Source organism: Pantherophis guttatus, chromosome 8 (genome assembly GCF_059756535.1).
Source record: "Pantherophis guttatus breed Tessera chromosome 8, ASM5975653v1, whole genome shotgun sequence".
NCBI lineage: Eukaryota > Metazoa > Chordata > Lepidosauria > Squamata > Colubridae > Pantherophis > Pantherophis guttatus.
Window position 1 is genome coordinate 80,272,599 of NC_142070.1, and position 21,980 is coordinate 80,294,578.

The window sequence follows — 21,980 nt, forward strand, 5'->3', positions numbered from 1 at the left end:
TCTTGTATCCTGCCCATAAACCCATGAAAACTGATGTACTATGTGTGTCTGAGATACATTTCTGATATTTTTTAAGAAAGAAAGAAAGAAAGAAAGATAGGAAAGAAAGAAAGATAGGAAAGAAAGAAAGATAGGAAAAAAGAAAGATAAGAAAGAAAGAAAGGAAGGAAAGAAAGAAAGAAAAGAAAGAAAGAAAAGAAAGAAAAAAAGAAAGAAAGATGGGAAAGAAAGAAAGATAGGAAAGAAAGAAAGAAAGATAGGAAAGAAAGAAAGAAAGAAAGATAGGAAAGAAAGATAGGAAAGAAAGAAAGGTAGGAAAGAAAGAAAGATAGGAAAGAAAGAAAGGTAGGAGAAAAGAAAGAAAGATAGGAAAGAAAAATAGGAAAGAAAGAAAGATAGGAAAGAAAGAAAGAAAGATAGGAAAGAAAAATAGGAAAGAAAGAAAGATAGGAAAGAAAAAAGATAGGAAGGAAAGAAAGAAAGGAAAGAAAGAAAGAAAGAGAAAGAAAGAAAGAAAGAAAGAAAGATAGGAAAGAAAGAAAGATAGGAAAGAAAGGTAGGAGGAAAGAAAGAAAGAAAGAAAGAAAGAAAGAAAGATAGGAAAGAAAGAAAGATAGGAAAGAAAAATAGGAAAGAAAGAAAGATAGGAAAGAAAAAAGATAGGAAGGAAAGAAAGAAAGGAAAGAAACAAAGAAACAAAGAGAGAGAAAGAAAGAAAGAAAGAAAGAAAGAAAGAAAGAAAGAAAGAAAGAAAGAAAGAAAGAAAGAAAGAAAGAATCAGAATTATTCGGCTTCCTCCACTGAAGGGAAAGTACACCCTGGGTCATTAATATTGAATGAAAGTTCTCATTTTGCAGGTGTTCGTTTAAAGGTAACCATAGCACACTGGGACATCCATAATTCATGGCAGAACGGTGCTCGAACGTTTCAGGCGTCCAGTTTCCTTTAGTCAGTGGCTTCCTATCAGCCGTCCTGCTGTCACTGGAAGACAACTTTGATATTGTTATTAGTGTGAGGATCTGGCGTCTCTAATGACAACCTAGACCAGGGATGATGTAAGCGGGTTCCCGTCAATGGATGGGACAATGTTGACGAGGGAGAACACCCCGGCGGAGGGCCAGAGGCAGCCGAGGAAAGTCAGATTTCGCATCGCGTCTTCTCACAGCGGACGGATCCTGAAGGAGGTCTACACCAATGGAGAAACATCCGACTCCTTGGATTCGGAGTGTACCAGCAGCTCGGAAAGCGACCCCAACAGCCGCCTCAGCGAGTCGGATGGACAGAACAACGGACAGGCCAGCTCGGAAGGCGATGAGAACGAGACGGAGATGGACGAGACGTTCGCGTTCCTGAGGGCCGCCAAAGAAAGAGGGTTCGGCACTAAACAAATCAACATCCTCAGCAAAAACGGGACGGTCAGAGGAGTGAAGCATAAAGTCAGCGCTGGCCAGGTCCTTTTCGACAACTTAAGCAAAGCCTTTGAGGTAAGTGGGCGAGTTCTCCTTTTATGCAATCACCCCTTCGCTGCTTCCCTTCTCAGGTGTAACACAAACCCACACCCCTGGTGAATTAGGGTCAGTTTTTTTCCCCTCAGCGGCTGTGTATTTTAATTTTTTGTGTACTTACGACCACAATGGAACCCAATGTTGCTAAGCGAGACACGTGTTGAGGGAGTTTTGCCCCGCTTTACGACATTTTTCTCGTCCACGTTTCTTCAGTGAACCGCTGCAGCTGTTAAATTAGTAACACTGTCGTAAGTGAATCTGGTTTCCCTCCGTTGACTTGGCTTGTCAGAAGGTCGCAAAAGCGGATCGCCTAACCCCTGGGACACTGCGATCGTCATAAATGTGAATCAGTTGTCAAACATTCGAATGCAAATTGTGGGGCCATTGGGGTGGTGGTGGTCCTCAATGGTCGTAAGTGTGAAAAACGGTCACAAGTTACCTTTTCCAGTGATGCTGTAACTTTCAACAGTCACTAAATGAATTGTTGTAAGTCAAGGGCTACCTTTATGTATTTCTTTGATTTGTTGTTCATAGTTTTCTCTTTTATTCATTAAATATGAAACTCAGTCAACTGAACATTCAAAAATGCGTCACAAATACCATTGACTGGCGCTAATGGTTGATAGGAGTTGCTGCCAGCGTCCTAGGGATCAACCAAGTACCTTCTTAAGATGTACCATTTTCCGAGTAGCGCAGTTTTTTGCAGTTCCGCTGGTGTTATTGCAGGAAGCTGCAATTTCTTGATGTATTTTGAAAGATTCTTGGACATGGTGCCCGGATGACAATGGGTATCACCGTGACATGTTTCATCCATAGCCGTGTAGTTTCGATGACCAGGTCGCGATATTTCATGATTTTTTTCCAGTTCTTTTTCTTCGACTCTGGCGTCTCCTGGTACCGCGATGTCAATAAACTGTACGCTTCGGCCCTCAAGAACCATGATATCTGACCTGTTATGTTCATATTATTATTATTATTATTATTATTTATTGGTTAATCTTTAGTGAGATTCACAGCTTTGAGGCTGGTTAATAGCTCAGCAGCTCGAGTCCTAACCAAGGACCTAGGAACTGTTAAGGTATCGTCGGAGGATGTAAGCTGTTCCGAGTAAGGTGGTTTTTTGTAGAGTCAAAATGTTCAAGTCTGGCAAATTTAGAATTTCTAAATAGCGGGGTAGCCCTTTGGGTATTGCTCCAGGGGCTCCAATTACAATCGGGACAACACACAATTTCTTTTTCCACAGTCTCTCAACTTCAATTTGCAAGTCCCGGTACTTTGTGATTTTTTTCTTGCTGCTTATCTTCAATCCGTGCATCACCAGGTATTGCAATGTCAATGAACCATACTTTTTTCTTTTCAACTATTGTTATGTCAGGTGTGTTGTGGACCAAGGGCCTGTCAGTCTGAATCCTAAAGACCCACAAGATCTTGAGTTTCTCATTCTCTAAAACTTTCTCAACCTGATGTTCCCAGTGGTTTTTGCTGTACTCAAATCCAAACTTCTGGCACAATTTCCAGTGAATGATCTTAGCAACGCGGTCATGGCATTGTAGGTAGTCAGTTTGTGAAATTTTGCTGCATCAGGTGGTCGACTGTCTCCTCTTTCTCATTGCAGAGGCGGCATTTGCTGTTGGTGGTAACATGTTGAATTTTTGCCTTCATGCAGTTTGTGGCTAGGGCTTGTTCTTGAGCTGCCAAAATAAAGCTTTCTGTTTCTTTTTTCAGTACTCCTGATCTTAACCAGTTCCAAGTTAGTTTCTGGTCAGCTTTGCCTTCAATACTTTTCAAGTATTGGCCATGCAGAGCTTTGTGTTTCCAATTTTCAGCTCGCTGCTCAATTATTTCTTTCTTATATTCTGCTTTTGTTTTAGTTGTCTTTAAAATTTGTCATTATTATTATTATTATTATTATTATTATTATTATTATTATTATTATTATTATTGACAGAGGATTTTTTAATACAAGGTAAAGCAACGTATGTGGGATGCGGTGGCTCAGTGCCTAGATGCAATTTCGCGGGTCATAGAAGTCTCCGTGGAAATGGCCTTGACTTCGGTCGGCTAGGATGTGTTTTGTTTTGACTGAGGTTCGAATCCCTCAATGCAGCTGCGAGGCGCGATTCCCCATTCCCCGGCCTAGGGGAACAGGTCAGGAAATCTTTCCGAGTTGACATTCGCTTCTCATCCAAGAAGCTTCTTCAGCTCTGACTGAAGGGTGGGGAATGGGAGGATTTATACTCCTTGAAAACTGCTGGTCATTTGCATCCTTTTTAGGGGGTTATTGAGGCCATTTGTTGAGGACACGGTGACTCAGTAGCTAAGACGCTGAGCTTGTTGATCGAAAGGTCGGCAGTTCAGCGGTTTGAATCCCTAGTGCCGCGTAACAGGGTGAGCTCCCGTGACTTGTCCCAGCTTCTGCCAACCTAGCAGTTCGAAAGCACGTAAAAAATGCAAGTAGAAAAATAGGGACCACCTTTGGCGGGAAGGGAACAGTGTTCTGTGTGCCTTTGGCATTGAGTCACGCCGGCCACATGACCACGGAGACGTCTTCGGACAGCGCTGGCTCTTCGGCTTTGAAACAGAGATGAGCACCGCCCCCTAGAGTCGGGAACGACCAGCACACATGTGCGAGGGGAACCTTTACCTTTACCCGAGGCTACTTAGAGATTTGTGTGTGTCTTTTTCCACCAGCAGGACACTTAGGAACCACAACTCTGACATCAGACATGAAAGGAAAAAGGAAAGTCAAAGGATAAATTTCTGAAAAGTCTTCCAGATTCTTCTCTGCTTTTCGGAATGGCAGATTTTTTTCCCCTCCTTCCACGGAAAAAAATAAAACATCTCGCTTTTGACAAAAGTAGATGTAGAAAAACGGGCTTTTTGATCTTCCTAGAAAGTGGTTCCGTTGCCTGTGAGGTGATTTATCTCCTCAGGCTTTCCCCCTGATGTCTGAAGTGGAGGAAAGGTTGCTATGGCGACCCCTTCCCCTTCATCTTTCTGTGACGTGGTTGCCAGGACAACACCTTTCGACATCCTCCGGGTGTGAACTGAAGAACTAAAAAGCGTGGAAAAAAGGTGACATAACCACCGTGGGCTGATCTTTTTCCTTTGGTTTTTGGTTATAAGATGGAGGATAAGGCTCCAGGACGGTAGTCCTCATGGTAATTCACCTCTATCCAAGCAGCAGGAAATTGCATTCCTATCCCTCTTCAGCAGAAAAGTGGATTTTCCTCTAATAGTTATGCAGTGTTGGGATTTTGCTATTTGTCTTTCAGCTCCCAAATAACTGAGACTTAATTATTTATTTATTTTATTTATTTATTTATTTGTCAACAAGTACAAAGAAACAAGTAACAGTATAGAATTGGACATGGACACAGATAAAAGGAAATAAATAATTTTATGCCCAAAATATCATCGGGCTCCAGCTACCAGCCCTGGACGACATCTTCGAATCTCGCTGTTTGAGAAAGTTGCTTAACATTCTCAGAGACTCAGGGGATTTTATTCCGAGCAGAGGATCTGAGTACTCTTCTAGTCAAATACCTCTGGGCCATCTCTAATGTATCAATGTCCGAAATACAGTGTTGGTTCCAGACAGGTGAGCAACATTCAAGGATAGGTCTGGCAAAGGTTTTGTAGGCCCTAGTTTGAAGTATAGCGTTACCAGAGAGAAAACTTTGTAAAATAAAATTGACAACTCTTAATGCCTTTTTTTGCAATGATGTTAACAGTGAGCTCTGGGGCTTAGATCTTTTGAAATGAGTACTCCTAGATCCGTGTTGGTGAACTTATAGCACACATGCCACAGGTGGCATGTGAAGTCGTATCAGTGGGCACACGAGCTCAGCTCCGGCGTGCATGCGCGCGCCAGCCAGCTGATTTTCAGGTCTTCTGGGCCCACCAGAAGTAGTGGCCTCCAGAGGGCCTGGTGGGGAGAGAGGAAGGCCTGTATTTCTTTCTCACCAGCCTCCAGGGTTTCTCTAAGAGTCTGGGGAGGGCAAAAACAGCCTTCCCCACCCCCCCCGGAGGTCCTCCAAAGGCCGAAAACAGCCCGTTTAACAACTTCCGGTGGGACCGGAAGGTCTGTTTTTTGCTGTTTCCAGCCTCCAGGGCTTCTCTAGGAGTCTGGGGAGGGCAAAAACAACCTTCCCCACCCCGCCGGAGGAGCCAGGTGAGAAAGAAAAATGGGCCTACCGGGCCATCACGTGCCAGGAGCGGGTGGGGGGAGGGGGGCGCACGCGAATGCGCGGGACACATAGAGTTATGGGTGTGGGCACGTGTGCGCTACCTCCCCCCTCCCCCCCTCCTGGCATGCGATGGCGAAAAGGTTAGCCATCACTGTCCTAGGTCCTTGACAGAGTGTGGGTCAACTTTTAGATCGTTTCTGGCCAGCAAATATTTGATGTTCTTATTTCTATTGCCAATGTGCAGGACTGAGCATTTGTTAGCAGAAATTTGGAATTGCCCCTTGTTTGACCATTCATAATTAGCCAGACTTCATTTTTTATTTATTTATTTATTTTTATATGCCGCTCTTCTCTGGAGACTCAGGGCGGCTTACAATGCGTTAAGCAATAGCCTTCATCCTTTTGTATATTTATACAAAGTCAGCTTATTGCCCCCACAAACCGGGTCCTCATTTTACCCACCTTAGAAAGGATGGAAGGCTGAGTCGACCTTGAGCCTGGTGAGAACTGAACTCGCAGTAATTGCAGGCAGCTGGATGTTAAATGCTGCCTTAGTAGGAGGCATTAGCCTTCTACACCACTCAGGCTCATTTTTGAAATGCAGATTCCTTCTTGCTGGAATTGGGGATGTCTAGTCTAATGAAAAGAAGGACTAGGGGTGACATGAGAGCAGTCTTCCAATATTTCAGGGACTGTGACAAAGAAGAGGGAGAGGGTTTCAAGAAGAGACTGGACAGTCACTTGTCTGAAATGGTATAGGTTCTCCTGCTTGATCAGGGGGCTGGACTAGAAGACCTCCAAGGTCCCTTCCAGCTCTATTCTGATTCAATGGATGGAGACTAATCAAGGAGAGAAGCAACCTGGAATTAAGGAGAAACTTCCTGACAATTAAAACAATTAATCAGTGGAACAACTTGTCTTCAGAAGTTATGGGTGCTCCAACACTGAAAGTTTTCAAGAAGAGATTGGAGAACCATTTGTCTGAAATGGTATAGGGCAGTGGTGGGATTCAAATAATTTAACAACCAGTTCTCTGCCCTAATGACCAGCTGGGTAGGCGTGGCTCGGTGGTCATGTGACCGTGTGGGCATGGCCAACTCAACGTCACTCGCGTCGATGGGCGCTTTGCCTTAGCTGTTACAATGTAACAAGGGTTAACCGGAGAGGCAGTTTCTGTAAGCAGGGCAATAAAGATTAGGCTAGAAACACCACCAGAATGTTTCCTTCCTGACTTCCTTACAGGATTAGTCCTGTAAAGTGGAAAAAAACAAAATAAGATTTCTTCCAACAACCGGTTATCCGAACTGCTTAGAAAGTTAACAGCCGGTTCTCCCGAATAAGTGCGAACTGGCTGAATCCCACCACTGGTAGAGGGTCTCCTGCCTGAGCAGGGGGTTGGACTAGAAGACCTCCAAGGTCCCTTCCAACTCTATTATTCTATGTTTTATGAATCGGGTATATCTAATTTAATAAAGAGAAGGACTAGGGGAGACATGATAGCAGTGTTCCAATATCTCAGGGGCTGCCCCAAAGAAGAATGGGTCAAGCTATTCTCCAAAGCACCTGAACGTAGGACAAGAAGCAACGGATGGAAACTCATCAAGGAGAGAAGCAACCTGGAACTAAGGAGAAACTTCCTGACAGAACAATTAATCAGTGGAACAACTTGCCTCCAGAAGTTGTGAATTTTCCACCACTGGAAATTTTAAAGAAGAGATTGGACAACCATGTGTCTGAAACGGTATAGGGTTTCCTATTTCCCATAGCAGGGGGTTGGACGAGATGACCTTCAAGGCCCCTTCCCACTCTGTTATTCTGAGGCTGCTACAAATCTCTATTTTCTGTTTTTGAAAATCCTCGGCAAGTGTGTTGGAAATCCGAGATGGCAGAGTATGTGACCATGAAATATAGATGCTTTATTACGCCCATGGGTACGTCGAACTGCGTGAATAAAAATGCTCGCCCCGAAGCCAAGAAAATGCACATCAAATGGACTCTGGAGAGAAGTATATTTCCCATCCAGAAGTCTTAATAATTCATCCTTTTCCCCCCACTTCCCCGTCTCTCCTTCCCCCCTTGGACTATTCATTTGGATTGCTGAAGAAATCAGGCAGTAAATAAAAACAATGCATTTTTTTTTTTAAAAAAACCCCTTCTTGGAATGACGCCTCTTAGGATAATTAGCATATGTCCTCATCTAAACTAAGGGCTACGAATAAAAGATCCCCGATACATAATTAATTAAACCTCAACCTTATTTAAACTCTCGGTTTTTTCCCGGCCAAGGAAGGGCCTGCAGCCTTTGCCTTCGTGTCTGTGAAAATGCTGGGAGGCTACATTAATAAAGAATTAACCCCCCCAAAAAATTCACGCAAATAATTCAAGCGCCTTTTCCAACCTTTCTTGAAACGAATCTCTCTTGCTGCTTCAAGACGGAGCCACCCAGGGCTGGGATGCTGGGGGTTCGGGAGAATCTGTAGCTAAGATTCTGTGCAATTTGGAGAACCCCTAAATCCCACACCTGGCTGGCCCCTCCCACCCCGCCCCGCTCCTCCCAGGAGTCCCCATGCGGCCCGTTTTGGATGCAGGTAAGTGCAGGACACACGCGGAGGCTCGGGGAGGGCAAAAACAGGCCTACTGGAAGTTCGGTAAGGCTGGAAATGGGCCCGTTTCTGGCCTCCAGAGGGCCTCCGGAGCCTGGGGAGGCCGTTTTCGCCCTCCTGGAGGTTCGAGGAAAGCCTCCGGAGCCCGGGGAGGGCAAAAACACTCCCTCCACCGTGATGCAGGAGTCTGACTAGGCCGTGCCCACCATGGCCACGCCCACCCAGCAACCGGGCAGAGAACCCCCTGCTAAAATTTTTGAAGCCCACTCCTAGAGCCATCCACTCTTCCCCTCCTCAGATAAGGATAAATACAGATAGTCCTCGACGTACAACCACAGTTGAGCCCCACATTTATGTTGTTAAGGGAGAAATGTGCTAAGGGTTCCGATGGATGCCCTCATTAAATCACGAGCCTCGAGCCAAGCTTCGAAAGAAATCCAGTTATTTATTAGGAGCTTCAGGTCGGCACGTTCCAAAATAAAGCCAGCTCTGACCCCACGTAATTTACGGCCCCAATCATGACCCTGTTTCCCCCCCTTCCCCCAGGGTGTGTCATCAATCATATTCGCCAATGGAGCAATTTTGTGGGTTGTAGAGATCACTCCCCTCCGGCTGCTGTGGGTAACCCTGGGAGACAGCCTTGAGAAAGATATGTCTGGAAGGTACTCCTGTCTTTGATTGCCATACTGCTTCGTCGGTTTCCCATCCCCCTTGCCTATGGCAACTCGAGAGCAGGCCAGGGATGCTTTGCGAGTTGACACTAAGCGAGTTTGGCCCCATTTGATGACTTTCCTTGTCAAATGAAACTCGGCTGTTGTTCAGTTGGCAACATGGTTCCTCCTTCCTCTTTCCCTTTCCTTCTTTCCTTCTTTCCTTCTTTCCTACTTCCCTCTTCCCCTTAACCTTCCTTCCTTCCTTCCTTCCTCCCTCCCTCCCTCCCTCCCTCCCTCCCTCCCTCCCTCCCTCCCTCCCTCCCTCCCTCCTTCCCATCTTCCTTCCTCCTTCCCTTTTCCCCCTTAACTTTCTTTCCTCCCTCCCTCCCTCCTTCCCTTCATTCAGTGTGATATTTCGTACCTGACTGCATGTAGCAAGGTAAAATATATTTCTCCATCTTTGTCGTAAGGTTTTGGACTCAGCTAGCTCCCTTCTAGCATCAACGTGTTTGAAAACTAAGTTTGTTCTGGAAATCTTTTCTGGAGATTAGCTTGATAAGAACAGAGCACACGGCTTCTTGATAAGAGGACACCAGCTTCTCTTTTTAATTCAGTTTAAGGTCCTTAAACTTTTTTTCTAACCTGCTTATCTTTACAAAAGGTTGGTTTCGAATATCATTACTTCTGCTCTATTTTTCTTTCCTGTTGGATAGATTGGTTTGCCGTGGCACAGATTCAACGTTTTTAAAGCTTCATTCAGCTAAAGGAATGTTATTCTGAGGTTAAAAGACACCTCCTTGGCAATTTTATAAATAACTAAATTTATATATAAATATATGCAGCAGCTGGCTGTGTTTGTACCTGTTGTTTTAGGCTGTTAATGGATTTCTGTTACTGAAATTGTGAAAATTGCATTCACTACTTTGAGAGTGCTAATTAGGTTAGAAAGAAGAATAGAAACCAAACAAATAAAATTTCATATTTCGCCTTTGGTGACACTCTATAAGGGAGATTGGCATCTACTTAAATTTGCACAAGGTTTGAGAATTGTGACTGCAACAACTTGTACACAATGGCACCTCCCCTTCCCTTTCCCCTTCCTTTCCTTCCCTCTCACCTTTCTTCTTTTCTCCCTCCCACCCTCCCTTCTTTTCTCCCTCTCTTCTCCCTTCCTTCCTTCCTTCTTTCCTCCCTCCTTCCCTCCTTTCCCCCCTTCCTCCCATCTATCTTCTTTTTTCTCTCCCTCCCTCCCTCCCTCCTTTCTCCCTCCCTCCCTCCCTCCCTCACATCTTCCTCCCTCCCAACCATCTTCCTTCCTCCTCCCCCTTCTTTTCTCCCTCCCTCCCTCCCAACCATCTTCCATGGTTTGTAAATGATCAAAATTCAGATGGTTGACAACTAGATTCACATTTATGACGGACACAGTGTCCCAATGTCAAGTGATCCCCTTTTGCAACTTTCCAACAAGGGGGAAAGCCAGATTCCCTTAACCGCCTTGTAACTAATTGAAGACCTGTGCTGATTCGCTTAATGACTGTGGCAAGGAAGGTTCTAAAATGAGGGCAAAACTCTCTTAACAAATCTCTGTCTCTCTCTCTAATCTCTATTTCTATCTCTCTCTCTCATCTCTGTTTCTCTCTCTCATCTTTTTCTCTCTCTCTAATCTCTATTTCTCTCTCTCATCTTTCTCTCACTCTCTCTCTCTATATAAAATCTCTCTTATCTCTCTCTCTCTCATCTATTTCTCTCTCTCATCTCTCTCTCTCGCTCGCTATATATATATATAAAATCTCTCTCATCTCTCTCTCTCATCTCTATTTCTCTCTCTCTCTCATCTCTATTTCTCTCTGTCTCTCTCTCATCTCTCTCTCATTTCTCTCTCTCTCATCTATTTCTCTCTCTCATCTCTCTCTCTCTATATATATATATAAAATCTCTCTCATCTCTCTCTCTCATCTCTATTTCTCTCATCTCTCATCTCTCTCTCTCTCTCTCTCTATATATATATATATATAAAATCTCTCTCATCTCTCTCTCTCATCTCTCTCTATATATATATCATCTCTATTTCTCTCTCTCTCTAATCTCTATTTCTATCTCTCTCATCTCTCTCTCATCTCTATTTCTCTCTCTCTCATCTCTCTCTCTCTCTCTCGCTATATATATAAACTCTCTCTCTCTCATCTCTCTTTCTATATATATATATCATCTCTATTTCTCTCTCTCTCTCTCTAATCACTATTTCTCTCTCATCTCTCTCTCTCTCATATCTATCTATCTATCTATCTATCTATCTATCTATCTATCTATCTATCTATCTATCTATCTATCTATCTATCTATCTATCATCTCTTTCTCTCTCTCTCATCTCTCTCTCTCTCATCTCTCTGTCTCTTTTATGTTTGCAGTTATCGTCTGTTTTGGAAAACGGACGCATCGTCATTTACACCACCAGCCTCCGGGTGGTGAGAACGACTTTCGAAAGATGCGAATTAGTTCGGAAGATCTTCCAAAACCACCGGGTGAAATTTGAAGAGAAAAACATTGCGTTGAACGGAGACTACGGGAAGGAACTCGGCGAGAGGTGCCGAAAACTGGGAGAAGCTCCCTCGGTCCCCGTTGCCTTCATCGAAGGCCAGTATCTGGGGGTAAGTAAGTGCCTTATTGAGACATTGTTGAGATTATGTGTGTCTGCCTGCAGATTTTAAACCTGAAAGCATGAGAAACCAAAGGGATGCACACAGGAGAAAGAGATAGCATCAGAGGTGGGTTTCAGCAGGTTCTGACCAGTTCGGGCGAACTGGTAGCGGAAATTTTGAGTAGTTCGGAGAACCGGTAGTAAAAATTCTGACTGGCCTCGCCCCCATCTATTCTCTGCCTCCTGAATCCCAGCTGATCCGGAGGAAATGGGGATTTTGCAGTAACTTTCCCCTGGAGTTGGGAGGGAATGGAGATTTTACAGTATCCTTCCCCTGCCACGCCCACCAAGCCACACCCACCAAGCCACGCCCACAGAACCGGTAGTAAAAAAATTTGAATAGCATACATAGGTAGTCCTTGGCTTACGGTCCAAAATTTATTTAGTTAAGTGAGACGTTCGCCGAGTGAGCTGTGTCCCATGGTAAGACTTTTCTTGCCCCTGTTGTTAAGCGAATCGTTGCAGTGGTTAAGTTAGTATTTTGGTTGTTAAATGAATCCGGCCTCCCCGTTGACTTTGCTTGCCAGAAGGCCGCAAAAGGGGATCCCCTGCAATAAGTACGCGTCGGTTTGCCACATGTCTGAATTTTGATCACATGACCCTGGGATACGGCGGCTGTCGTAAATATGAACCGGCTGCCAATTTTGATCACCTGATCAATGGGGATGCTGCAAAGATCGTAAGTTCAAAAACCGGTCCTAAGTCACGTTTTTCAGGTCCGTTGTGACTTTGAACGGTCACTAAACGAATTGTCGTAAGTCGAGGACTACCTGTAATATTAACTTCCCTAAGCTCTCCCCTAGGGGTATGTTCGTCGCCTGGATTTATTTATAAGAATAATAAAGGCAAGGTTAAAAAAAAAAAAAGAGAAATCTTTGAAAGAAATAAACTGTTTCTGCCCCCTATCTTCTGCGGTCATATCTGAAAACGAATTGCGCCCTCTGCTGGGAAAAGAATATAACGTTTTTATTTTATGTCAATTTGCTGGAAGGTTACATAAAAAGGGGACTTGGGTTGAAATTACTGAAAGGATGGAGGAAGATGATACAATATGCAACGTAATTTCATGCTCGACCGGTTTAGGGGAGGAAAGGTATTATTTAAAGACCCCCGTTCAGAAAATAAGCTAAGCAGAGCTGTCCGTTCCCGCTAAGAGGAAGACCGTCCCGGCCCAACGCAGCAGGATCTGGGTCTGCCAAGAAAAATCAGCTTTGTGGAAATCCTCAAATCTAGTCCAACGGGTTTGCTAAGCAGGATTTCGGATGAGAGGCGCAAGGAAAGCACGGATGGTTAATCCTGGGTCTCTAAGAGGTTGGAGGTTGGGTTATTTGGTGTTTTTTTTTTTTTAAAAAAGAAAAAAATAGGAGGCGAGTTGACGTTTCACATGATTATACAAACCTCCTGGAGGTAACAGGTGGGAGAAAAGGGATCCTCCCTCCCTCCCTCCCAACGATCTTCCTCCCTTCCTCTCTCCTCCTCCCCTTCCTTCCTTCCATCCCTCCCTCCCTCCCTCTCAACCATCTCGCTCCCTCCCTCTCTCCTCTTCCCCTTCCTTCCTTCCTTCCTTCCTTCCTTCCTTCCATCCCTCCCTCCCTCCCTCTCAACCATCTCGCTCCCTCCCTCTCTCCTCTTCCCCTTCCTTCCTTCCTTCCCTCCCTCCCTCTCAACCATCTCGCTCCCTCTCTCCTCTTCCCCTTCCTTCCGTCCTTCCCTCCCTCCCTCCCTCTCCCCCAACCATCTCCCTCCCTCTCTCCTCTTCCCCTTCCTTCCCTCCCTCCCTCTCTCCCAACCATCTCCCTCCCTCCCTCTCTCCTCCTCCCCTTCCTTCCCTCCCTCCCTCTCTCCCAACCATCTCCCTCCCTCCCTCTCTCCTCCTCCCCTTCCTTCCTTCCTTCCCTCCCTCTCTCCCAACCATTTCCCTCCCTCTCTCCTCTTCCCCTTCCTTCCTTCCTTCCCTCCCTCCCTCTCAACCATCTCGCTCCCTCTCTCCTCTTCCCCTTCCTTCCGTCCTTCCCTCCCTCCCTCCCTCTCCCCCAACCATCTCCCTCCCTCTCTCCTCTTCCCCTTCCTTCCCTCCCTCCCTCTCTCCCAACCATCTCCCTCCCTCCCTCTCTCCTCCTCCCCTTCCTTCCCTCCCTCCCTCTCTCCCAACCATCTCCCTCCCTCCCTCTCTCCTCCTCCCCTTCCTTCCTTCCTTCCCTCCCTCTCTCCCAACCATTTCCCTCCCTCTCTCCTCTTCCCCTTCCTTCCTTCCTTCCTTCCCTCCCTCTCCCCCAACCATCTCCCTCCCTCTCTCCTCTTCCCCTTCCTTCCTTCCTTCCCTCTCTCCCAACCATCTCGCTCCCTCCCTCTCTCCTCTTCCCCTTCCTTCCTTCCTTCCTTCCCTCCCTCCCTCTCAGCCATCTCACTCCCTCTCTCCTCTTCCCCTTCCTTCCTTCCTTCCTTCCCTCTCTCCCAACCATCTCGCTCCCTCCCTCTCTCCTCTTCCCCTTCCTTCCTTCCTTCCCTCCCTCCCTCCCCTCTCTCCCAATCATCTCCCTCCCTTCCTCTCTCCTCTTCCCCTTCCTTCCCTCCCTCCCTCTCCCCCAACCATCTCTCTCCCTCTCTCCTCTTCCCCTTCCTTCCTTCTGTCTTTCCTTCCCTCCCTCCCTCCTTCTCTCCCCCATCCCTCCCTCCCTCCTCTTCCCCTTCCTTCCATCGTTCCTTCCCTCCCTCCCTCCCATCCTCCTCCCTCCCTCCTCTTCCCTTCCCTTCCCTCCCTCCCTCCCTCAGCCTCCTTAACGTGTAATTAATCTGAAGAGCTTTTGAAGGGAGCATTAGGTGGCAACTAAAATTCTAATAGCAGAAAGAAGAGGAGCAAGGAGGCACTTAGAAAAAACGCAGCACTGTGTTTACTGTCCTTCATTTTTCAGAAGGTCTGGGAGGGGCGAAAGAGGCCGGCAAAGAGGACAGTTAAGGAGAATAGATAGGCACAATAGATATTTGACAGAAATCTTTCCACTCAACCAGCGGGAATAACCATCAAAGATAGACGATGACACATGCATCTTATTGGAAAATACATCTAATTCTTTTCTTTTTTTTAGATGGAAAAATAATGGCATCGAACAATAAACTCAGCTGCCAAGTCCTTTGCTATCTTTGATTATTGAATCAAATTACAAAAAAAAAAAAAAAGAATTTTAAAAGCAATTATCAGGCAGAAAAATTGGACCTTATTTCTTTTCTTACAGTGAAAGCAAGCATTTTAAGGGAGTCCAGCAGAGATAATGAGCTTGAAAGAGAGGCAATAATTCTCTTCTGCCATGATTATTAGAAATCATATTTAATAAGATAAAAGCTTGGCTGATTTGATCCAAAATCCAGTCTAGATTTTCTGCCAAAGGAACGCAGACCCAATGAGTAAGTTACGAAAAAGTTATATATATATTTTCTTTTACATACAAGTTACACATCCATACACATCTAGTAAGAGAAGAGACAGCAAGAGAGAGAAGCTACAATTTCTCAATCAGAATAGAGGGACCTTGGAGGTCTTCTAGTCCAACCCCCTGCTCAAACAAGAGATCCTACACCATTTCAGACAAGTGACTGTCCAGTCTCTTCTTAAAAACCTCCAGTGATGGAGCATCCACAACTTCTGGTGGCAAGCAGTTCCACTGGTTAATTGTCCTCACTTTTAGGAAGTTTCTTCTTAATTCCAGGTTGCTTCTCTCTTTAACGAGTTTCCATCTGTCAAAAACAACAACAACAACAAAAACACAGCAGAAGATTGAAAGTTTTTTTTTTATATATATATTTTTTAATTTTTTAATTTGAACATTTCATCTTCCATTAAACAGTGTGTCGTCTGGGTACAAATATCTGTGTGCAATCAGAATTTACGGTATTCATTACACTGATATTAATTCTCTAATCTAATAATAATAATAACAATAATAAGCATAATAAACCTATTCATTTCTCCCTCTTAACGTATCTTCTAAAAGGAATATATAATAGTAACATTAAACACAATAGTCTTAACAATAATATTTGTAAGAATCATCATATTGTTTACATCTCTATCTTAACATCAAAACTTTCTTTTTTCAGCAAGCCGGGCTGGCTTAACATATTTTTAAATATTTTTAATTGGTTTGTCATTTTAAACTGGGGCCAAATTAATATATATTCTTTTAATTGTTTTTAACGTTTGTATTGTATGTTTTTATCTGGCTGTACACCGCCCTGAGTCCCTCGGGAGAAGGTGCGGTAGATAAATTTGAAATAAAATAAAATAAATAAAAATAAAATAAACATATTTTCTACATTTCACTTGACCTCCATTTGTTTCTAACTTCTGTTTGTATTCTCCAACCATCCATAAAAGAGCTCCCATGTCATATAATATTCCGTTTGTTCCTTCTCCTTTACAGCCAATGTTAATCTATTCATTTCTGCACATTCTAATATTTGCCGAATCACATTCTCATCAGTTGGAATCTCTTCACTCTTCAGCAGAAGATTGAAAGTTGTTGGCCCTTCCAGGCAACCGGTGATGTTCTTGAGAACTTGGAACTGAAGGGAGGGCTCCGAGTTTGAATGATTGGAAGTACCTAGAGAAAAAAACACGAGAGAATGACTGAGAACCAGATGGTGCTTGCTCATTAAACTTGCAATGACCGTGGTAGCTGTATACTTCCTATATCCACTGAGGCTTTAGGAGTGGCTGCTAACTCTTAGCTTGAGGGCTGCTGTGAGCAATTAAAAAGCAAAGCAAAGCAAAATAACTTGGCCATCAGAAGCTGACCTAGCTAAGACGAGAAGCTAAGAAGTTCAAAAGAGATGGCCATACAATCCCGGGCAGCCGAGAACTGTCTATCTGGGGTCTCCAAACTTAGCACTTGCTCATCTCTGGACCCTTAACCATTGCTGGTGCTAAATTTCACATCACCTCCATACAACATAGAATAACAGGATCCGAAGGGACCTTGGAGGTCCTGTAGTCCACCCCTCCTGCTTGAGAAGGAGACTTTATACAGGGTTGAGATTCAAAAATTTTAGCAACTGGTTCTCGGCCTGATTGCTGGGTAGGCCATGGTGGGCGTGGCCTACTCGGCCTCCTGCACCATGGTGCGGGGGGACGTTTTCCCCCTCCCCAAGCTCTGGAGGCTTTTTTCAAGCCTCCGGGAGGGTGAAAACGGCCACCCCTAGACTCAGGAGGCCCTCCGGAGACTGGAAACGAGCCCATTTCCAGACTTCCGAAACTTCCGGGAGGCCCATTTTTTGCCCTCCCAGAGCCTCCGCATGGGCGCTGCACTTACCTGGCATCCAAAATGGGCCGTGTGGAGACTCCTGGGAGGGGTGGGGTGGGGTGGGGTGGGCAGGGCCAGTCAGTCCTCGCAACTACCAGTTCAGCGAACCAGATGTAAAATTAGAACTGGCTGAATCCCACCAGTGGTGGGTTCCTCCAGGTTCAGTCCGGTTCGGCCGAGCCGGTAGCGGTGACGATATGATGTCACTGAACTGGTTCTCCCCTCCCTGCCCTCCCCCCACCCCCCCCACATTATTCTTACCTTTTATTTGGTCCCAACCCCAATCTATTGCTGCCTCCTGAGTCCCAGCTGATGACTAGAGGGAAAAAAAACTGTTTAAACTCTTGCCGCGGGGCTTCAAAGGGCCGCCCTACAGCTGATCAGTGTTAAAAGCAAACAAATGAGTCGGGCCGTAAGTGCGAGGACTGGTCGTAAGTGCGAGGACCTTCCAGAAATGGCTCTGACAAGCTAGCCATGCCCACCTAGTCACATGCTCTCCAAGCCACACCCACAAAATAAGCCACACCCACAGAACCGGTAGTAAAAAAATTTAGAACCCACCCCTGAATCCCACGCCTGACTTTATACTATTCCGGACAAATTGTTGTCTTCCTTGATGCGGGAAATGGCTTTGTTTCCAAGGCGTCTTCAAAAAGTGTCACAGCCACAACCTGTTGGCTAGTCTGTATAGGAGACATTGTGCCATGCCCCCATTGAAGCCTGAATCAAGGACGACCTGTCTATGAAGAAATTAAAGAGTACGTTTTAACTCTGTTTTGATAGAAAGGCATATTTAGTAAAGCAAGAAGTACATTTGGCAATGCCCATGTCGCACTATTTAAACAAATGTTATTTCTTCAGCGGGCTTGACTTGGTATAACGGAAAAAGTGTTGATTTATGCCAATACTTTTTGCAAAAAGAGTTTCTCCTTTTCTCTGTTCAATTCTCAAAAGTAAACATCGTCCACCTTTCTCTCTCTTTCTCTCTCTGTGTCTTACTCACACACACAGTCAGGTACACACATACTGTTGTGGCCTGCCAGCGGCCAGCAGAGCTGCCGGCAGACTCAGACAATGAGGAGGTTGCGGAGGAACTTGGGCCAGTCCTGGAGTCTGGTGAAGGCTCTGATGGATGTTCTGTGTCGGACGCAGAGATAGAGCCAGGGCTGTCCGACATTTCCCAGCCACCGGAGAGGCAGCTGCCTTTGGAGGCTGAGATGAGTGAGGAGGAAGAATAGCTGGGGCCTGTTCCAGATGCACATATGCGTAGAGCAGTTAGGAGAGGGGAACAATGGAAGACAAGGAGTTGACTCAGGAAGCAAAGTACATGTGGATGCTGAATGGCCCCTCCCTGGCTGGGGAATAAATAGAAGGAAAGGGAGTGATTGTTGTAGGAGACAACCATTCATATTTCTGGAGATTTTGCTCATTGTGTTTTACTTTTACTTTTATTTGATTTGTATACCGCCCTACTCCCGAAGGACTCAGGGCGGTGAACAGCCAACAATAAAATACATACATACAAAATTTAAAAAGCAGAAATAAAATCGAATTAAATAGTTTGGCCCAGGTAGATTAAAACCCCAATCAATTTAAAACAAATTTAAACTTTGAGTATTAAAAATATTAAAATTAAAATTAAAATTTTAAAAAACTTTTAAAAAAGAGGGAGAAAGTTAGGCCAGGCCCGCCTGGTGAAATAAAAAGGTCTTTAGAGCGCGGCGGAAGGCGCGCAGATCCGGGATCCTCCGTATCTCCGGGGGGAGCTCGTTCCAGATAGTAGGTGCCCCCACAGAGAAGGCTCTCCCCCTGGGGGCCGCCAGTCGACATTGTTTGGCCGACGGCACCCAGAGGAGCTCCTCTCTATGAGAGTGTACCAGCCGGTGGGAGGCTATTGGTGGTAGTAGGCGGTCCCGCAAGTACCCAGGTCCTGAGCCATGGAGCGCTTTAAAGGTGGTAACCAAAACCTTGAAGCTCACCCGGAAGACCCCCGGGAGCCAGTGCAGCTCGCGCAGGAGGGGTGTTACATGGGAGCACCATGTCGCTCCCATTACCACCCACGCGGCCGCACTCTGTGACAGTTGGAGCCTCCGGGTGCTCCTCAAGGGGAGCCCCATGTAGAGAGTGTTACAATAGTCCAGGCAGGAGGTGACGAGGGCATGAATGACTGTGCGTAAGGAGTCCCGATCCAGAAAGGGACGCAACTGGCGAATCAGTCGAACCTGATGAAAAATCCTCCCGGTCACGGCCGTCAAGTGCTCTTCTAAAGACAGCCGTGAATCCAGGAGGACACCCAAGTTGCGTGCCCTCTCCATGGGGGCCAATGATTTGCCCCCAATAGTCAGTGATGGCACCAACTGACTATATCGGGACGTCGGAAACCACAGCCACTCGGTCTTGGATGGATTGAGCCTGAGCCTATTCCTCCCCATCCAGATCCGCACGGCCTCCAGGCACCGGGACATCACTTCAAGGGCATCGTTTGGGTTGTCTGGGGTGGAGATGTACAGCTGGGTGTCATCAGCGTACTGGTGGTACTTCACCCCAAAACCATGGATGGTTTTGTGCATCAAAGACTGCTTTCCAGACAAACTTAATTTGCAGCTTTTCGGCCGGGAGCTCACAGCCTGGCAATTATCGCAAGGAACTGATAAGGTTTGTTTCTGTATTTAACTCTTTGCAGGACTCTTGCTTGGACTTTTTGGTGTGTGAATGCCATTCATTCACTGAAGATAAATCAAGAGGGTTTTTTTCGAGAGAAGGAGTCTGTTTCTTGTTTCTGCTAAGGCTGGGTCAGAACACCTAGCCACACCAACTAAATAGTTTTTGCTTTTTTCCTTCTAGGGTGCCGAGAAAATTTTGTCAATGAATGAATCGGGAAAACTGCAGGACCTCTTAACCAAAATTGAGGTAATTAACGCGCTTAGCAAAAATCCATATGGAATAAAACTTCACATTTCCTCGTCACAAGAGTGTGTCATTATATTGATCCAAATATATACAAAAGGCCCACTTGATTTCTCCAGACAAATCTTTACTAAAGCATTTAAAGATTTTTTTTTACCCTTTGTGCTCTAATTGCTATGATTATTTGCCTTAAAATGATAGACTATTGAATTTTCCCATGGATTGGTAAGAATATAGGTGCATACAGCTATTATGCTGGGGATCTGTGGGAGAATTCTGGGAGTTAACCATTAGTTAACCAGATTTAACCGTGGTTTCAACGGGGAAGCTGTGAGCATCCCAGATCAAGCTAAATCCAAAAATGCTAGAGAATTCTTGGAAACCCGGCAAGCATACAAATTGGCCATCAACGGGCACATAGAGGTAAACCACATTTGCACACTATTCAAAAGAGACAGTCCAAAAAGTCAGAAAGGAAACAGAGAGACCAGAGTACCTCCTCAACACCCAGATAAGCAGAGGTGAACATCAAGATCAACCGTAGAACAACAACTAAGTCATAAACAAACAGCCCAATCAAGGGATCACCAAGAACATTCCTAGGAAACCCCTAGATTATAAAATTAGAGGAAAACCCACTCCCTTCTACAGCTGATGAAGTTACCTGGGTTGGTAGTGAAACGTCTACAAGTAAACCACCAAACTCAGAGAGTACCAAGGGCCCAACAATTCTCCTCCTCCTCCTCTTCTTCCTCCTCCTCCTCCTCTCCCCGTCCCCCTCCTCTTCTTCTTCCTCCTCCTCCTTCTCCTCCTCCTTCCTTCCTCCTCCTCCTCTCCTCCTCCTCCTCTCCTCCTCCTCTCCTCCTCTTCTCCTCCTCCTCCTCCTCCCCCCTCCTCTTCTCCTCCTCCCCCTCCTCTTCTTCCTCCTCCTCCCTCCCCCTCCTCTCCTCCTCCTCCTCCTCCTCCTCCTCTCCTCCTCCTCCCCTCCAAAAATCTCATTCCCTTCTAGCACTGATGATGTCACCCATGGTTAATGAAATCTCTGCAGGAAAACAACGAAGTTCAGAGAGCACGAAGGACTGCACCATTTTGGGGGGCTTGAAATCCATCCATCTCAAAGTTGCTAGGGTTGAGGATCATGGGTCTAACGCAGGGGTGAAAAGCTACTGGTTCGCTTTTCACCCCTGTGTTATCGGGTGAACCGGTAGTAATAGAAGCTACCAGTTCGGGTGAATTGGTAGTAAAAAAAAGAGCTACAGGTTCGTTCGAACTGGTATTTCCGATGATCAGCTATGCCGCACGATTTATATTCTCTAGAAAGCAGGCTTTCTAGCTAATCTAAATCGCGCGGCACAGCTGTTCCCCCCTCGCTGTTCTACTTACCTTCTTAAGCCTCCTTTTCCCATGCGAAGCATGTGTCTGGCGCGCACTGTGCATGTGCTGCGTGCGTTTGGCACACACCACACATCCGTGGGCAGCGAAGCAGTGGCAAACCACGGAGGATTTCACCACTGGTCTAACGCCACTAATAGATGCCATTGTTCTTTTTTTCCTCCCGTTCCTGTAGAGAGTTCAACACCCCCACGAGTGCCTCTCCTGTGGGGGCTTCGGTTTCCTTCCGTGCTCGATGTGCCATGGGAGCAAGATGTCCATGTTCCGGAACCGTTTTACAGACTCCTTCAAAGCCCTCAGGTGCACCGCATGCAACGAGAACGGCTTGCAACGCTGCCAGAACTGCACGAGCTGAGAATGGCCTGCGTCTCCCACGCGCAACCCAAACCCACACGCACAACCTCATTTTGTTATGTCAACAGAGCCGCTTGTGATGCTCAATTTTTTTTAAATTAAAAGCCACCACGTTTATTTAGTTGAATCCATTCGGCTCGTTTGTGTAATATATATAAAGGGAGTCCACACTGAAGGAAACGAGAAGCCTGCCTTCCTTCCTTCCTTCCTTCCTTCCTTCTCTTCTTTTTTCTTGCCTCTTCATTCTCCTTTCTTCTTCCTTCTCCTATTTCCTTATGTTTCCTTCCTTCCTTCCCTCCCTCCCTCCTTCCATCCTTTTCCTTCCTTCCTTCCTTCCTTCCTTCCTTCCTTCCTTCCTTCCTTCCTTCCTTCCTTCCTTCT

General features: G+C 45.6%; 1 protein-coding gene and 1 long non-coding RNA gene across 2 annotated transcripts; one reads left to right on the top strand and one right to left on the bottom strand.

Moving 5' to 3' along the window:
• Positions 1-935: 935 nt before the first annotated feature.
• Positions 936-21,716, top strand: GRXCR1 (glutaredoxin and cysteine rich domain containing 1). Its single transcript, XM_087874974.1, has 4 exons — positions 936-1,484; positions 11,360-11,599; positions 19,791-19,856; positions 21,421-21,716. Exons 1-4 carry the CDS (start codon positions 1,074-1,076, stop codon positions 21,598-21,600), a joined length of 897 nt encoding a protein of 298 aa, XP_087731100.1. The 5' UTR covers positions 936-1,073; the 3' UTR covers positions 21,601-21,716.
• On the bottom strand, positions 15,462-21,427 carry LOC148112726 (uncharacterized). Its single transcript, XR_015729184.1, has 3 exons — positions 21,237-21,427; positions 17,508-17,686; positions 15,462-16,247 (listed from the first exon to the last, which is right to left on the bottom strand). It is a non-coding gene; the product is annotated as an uncharacterized LOC148112726 (long non-coding RNA).
• Positions 21,717-21,980: the final 264 nt, after the last annotated feature.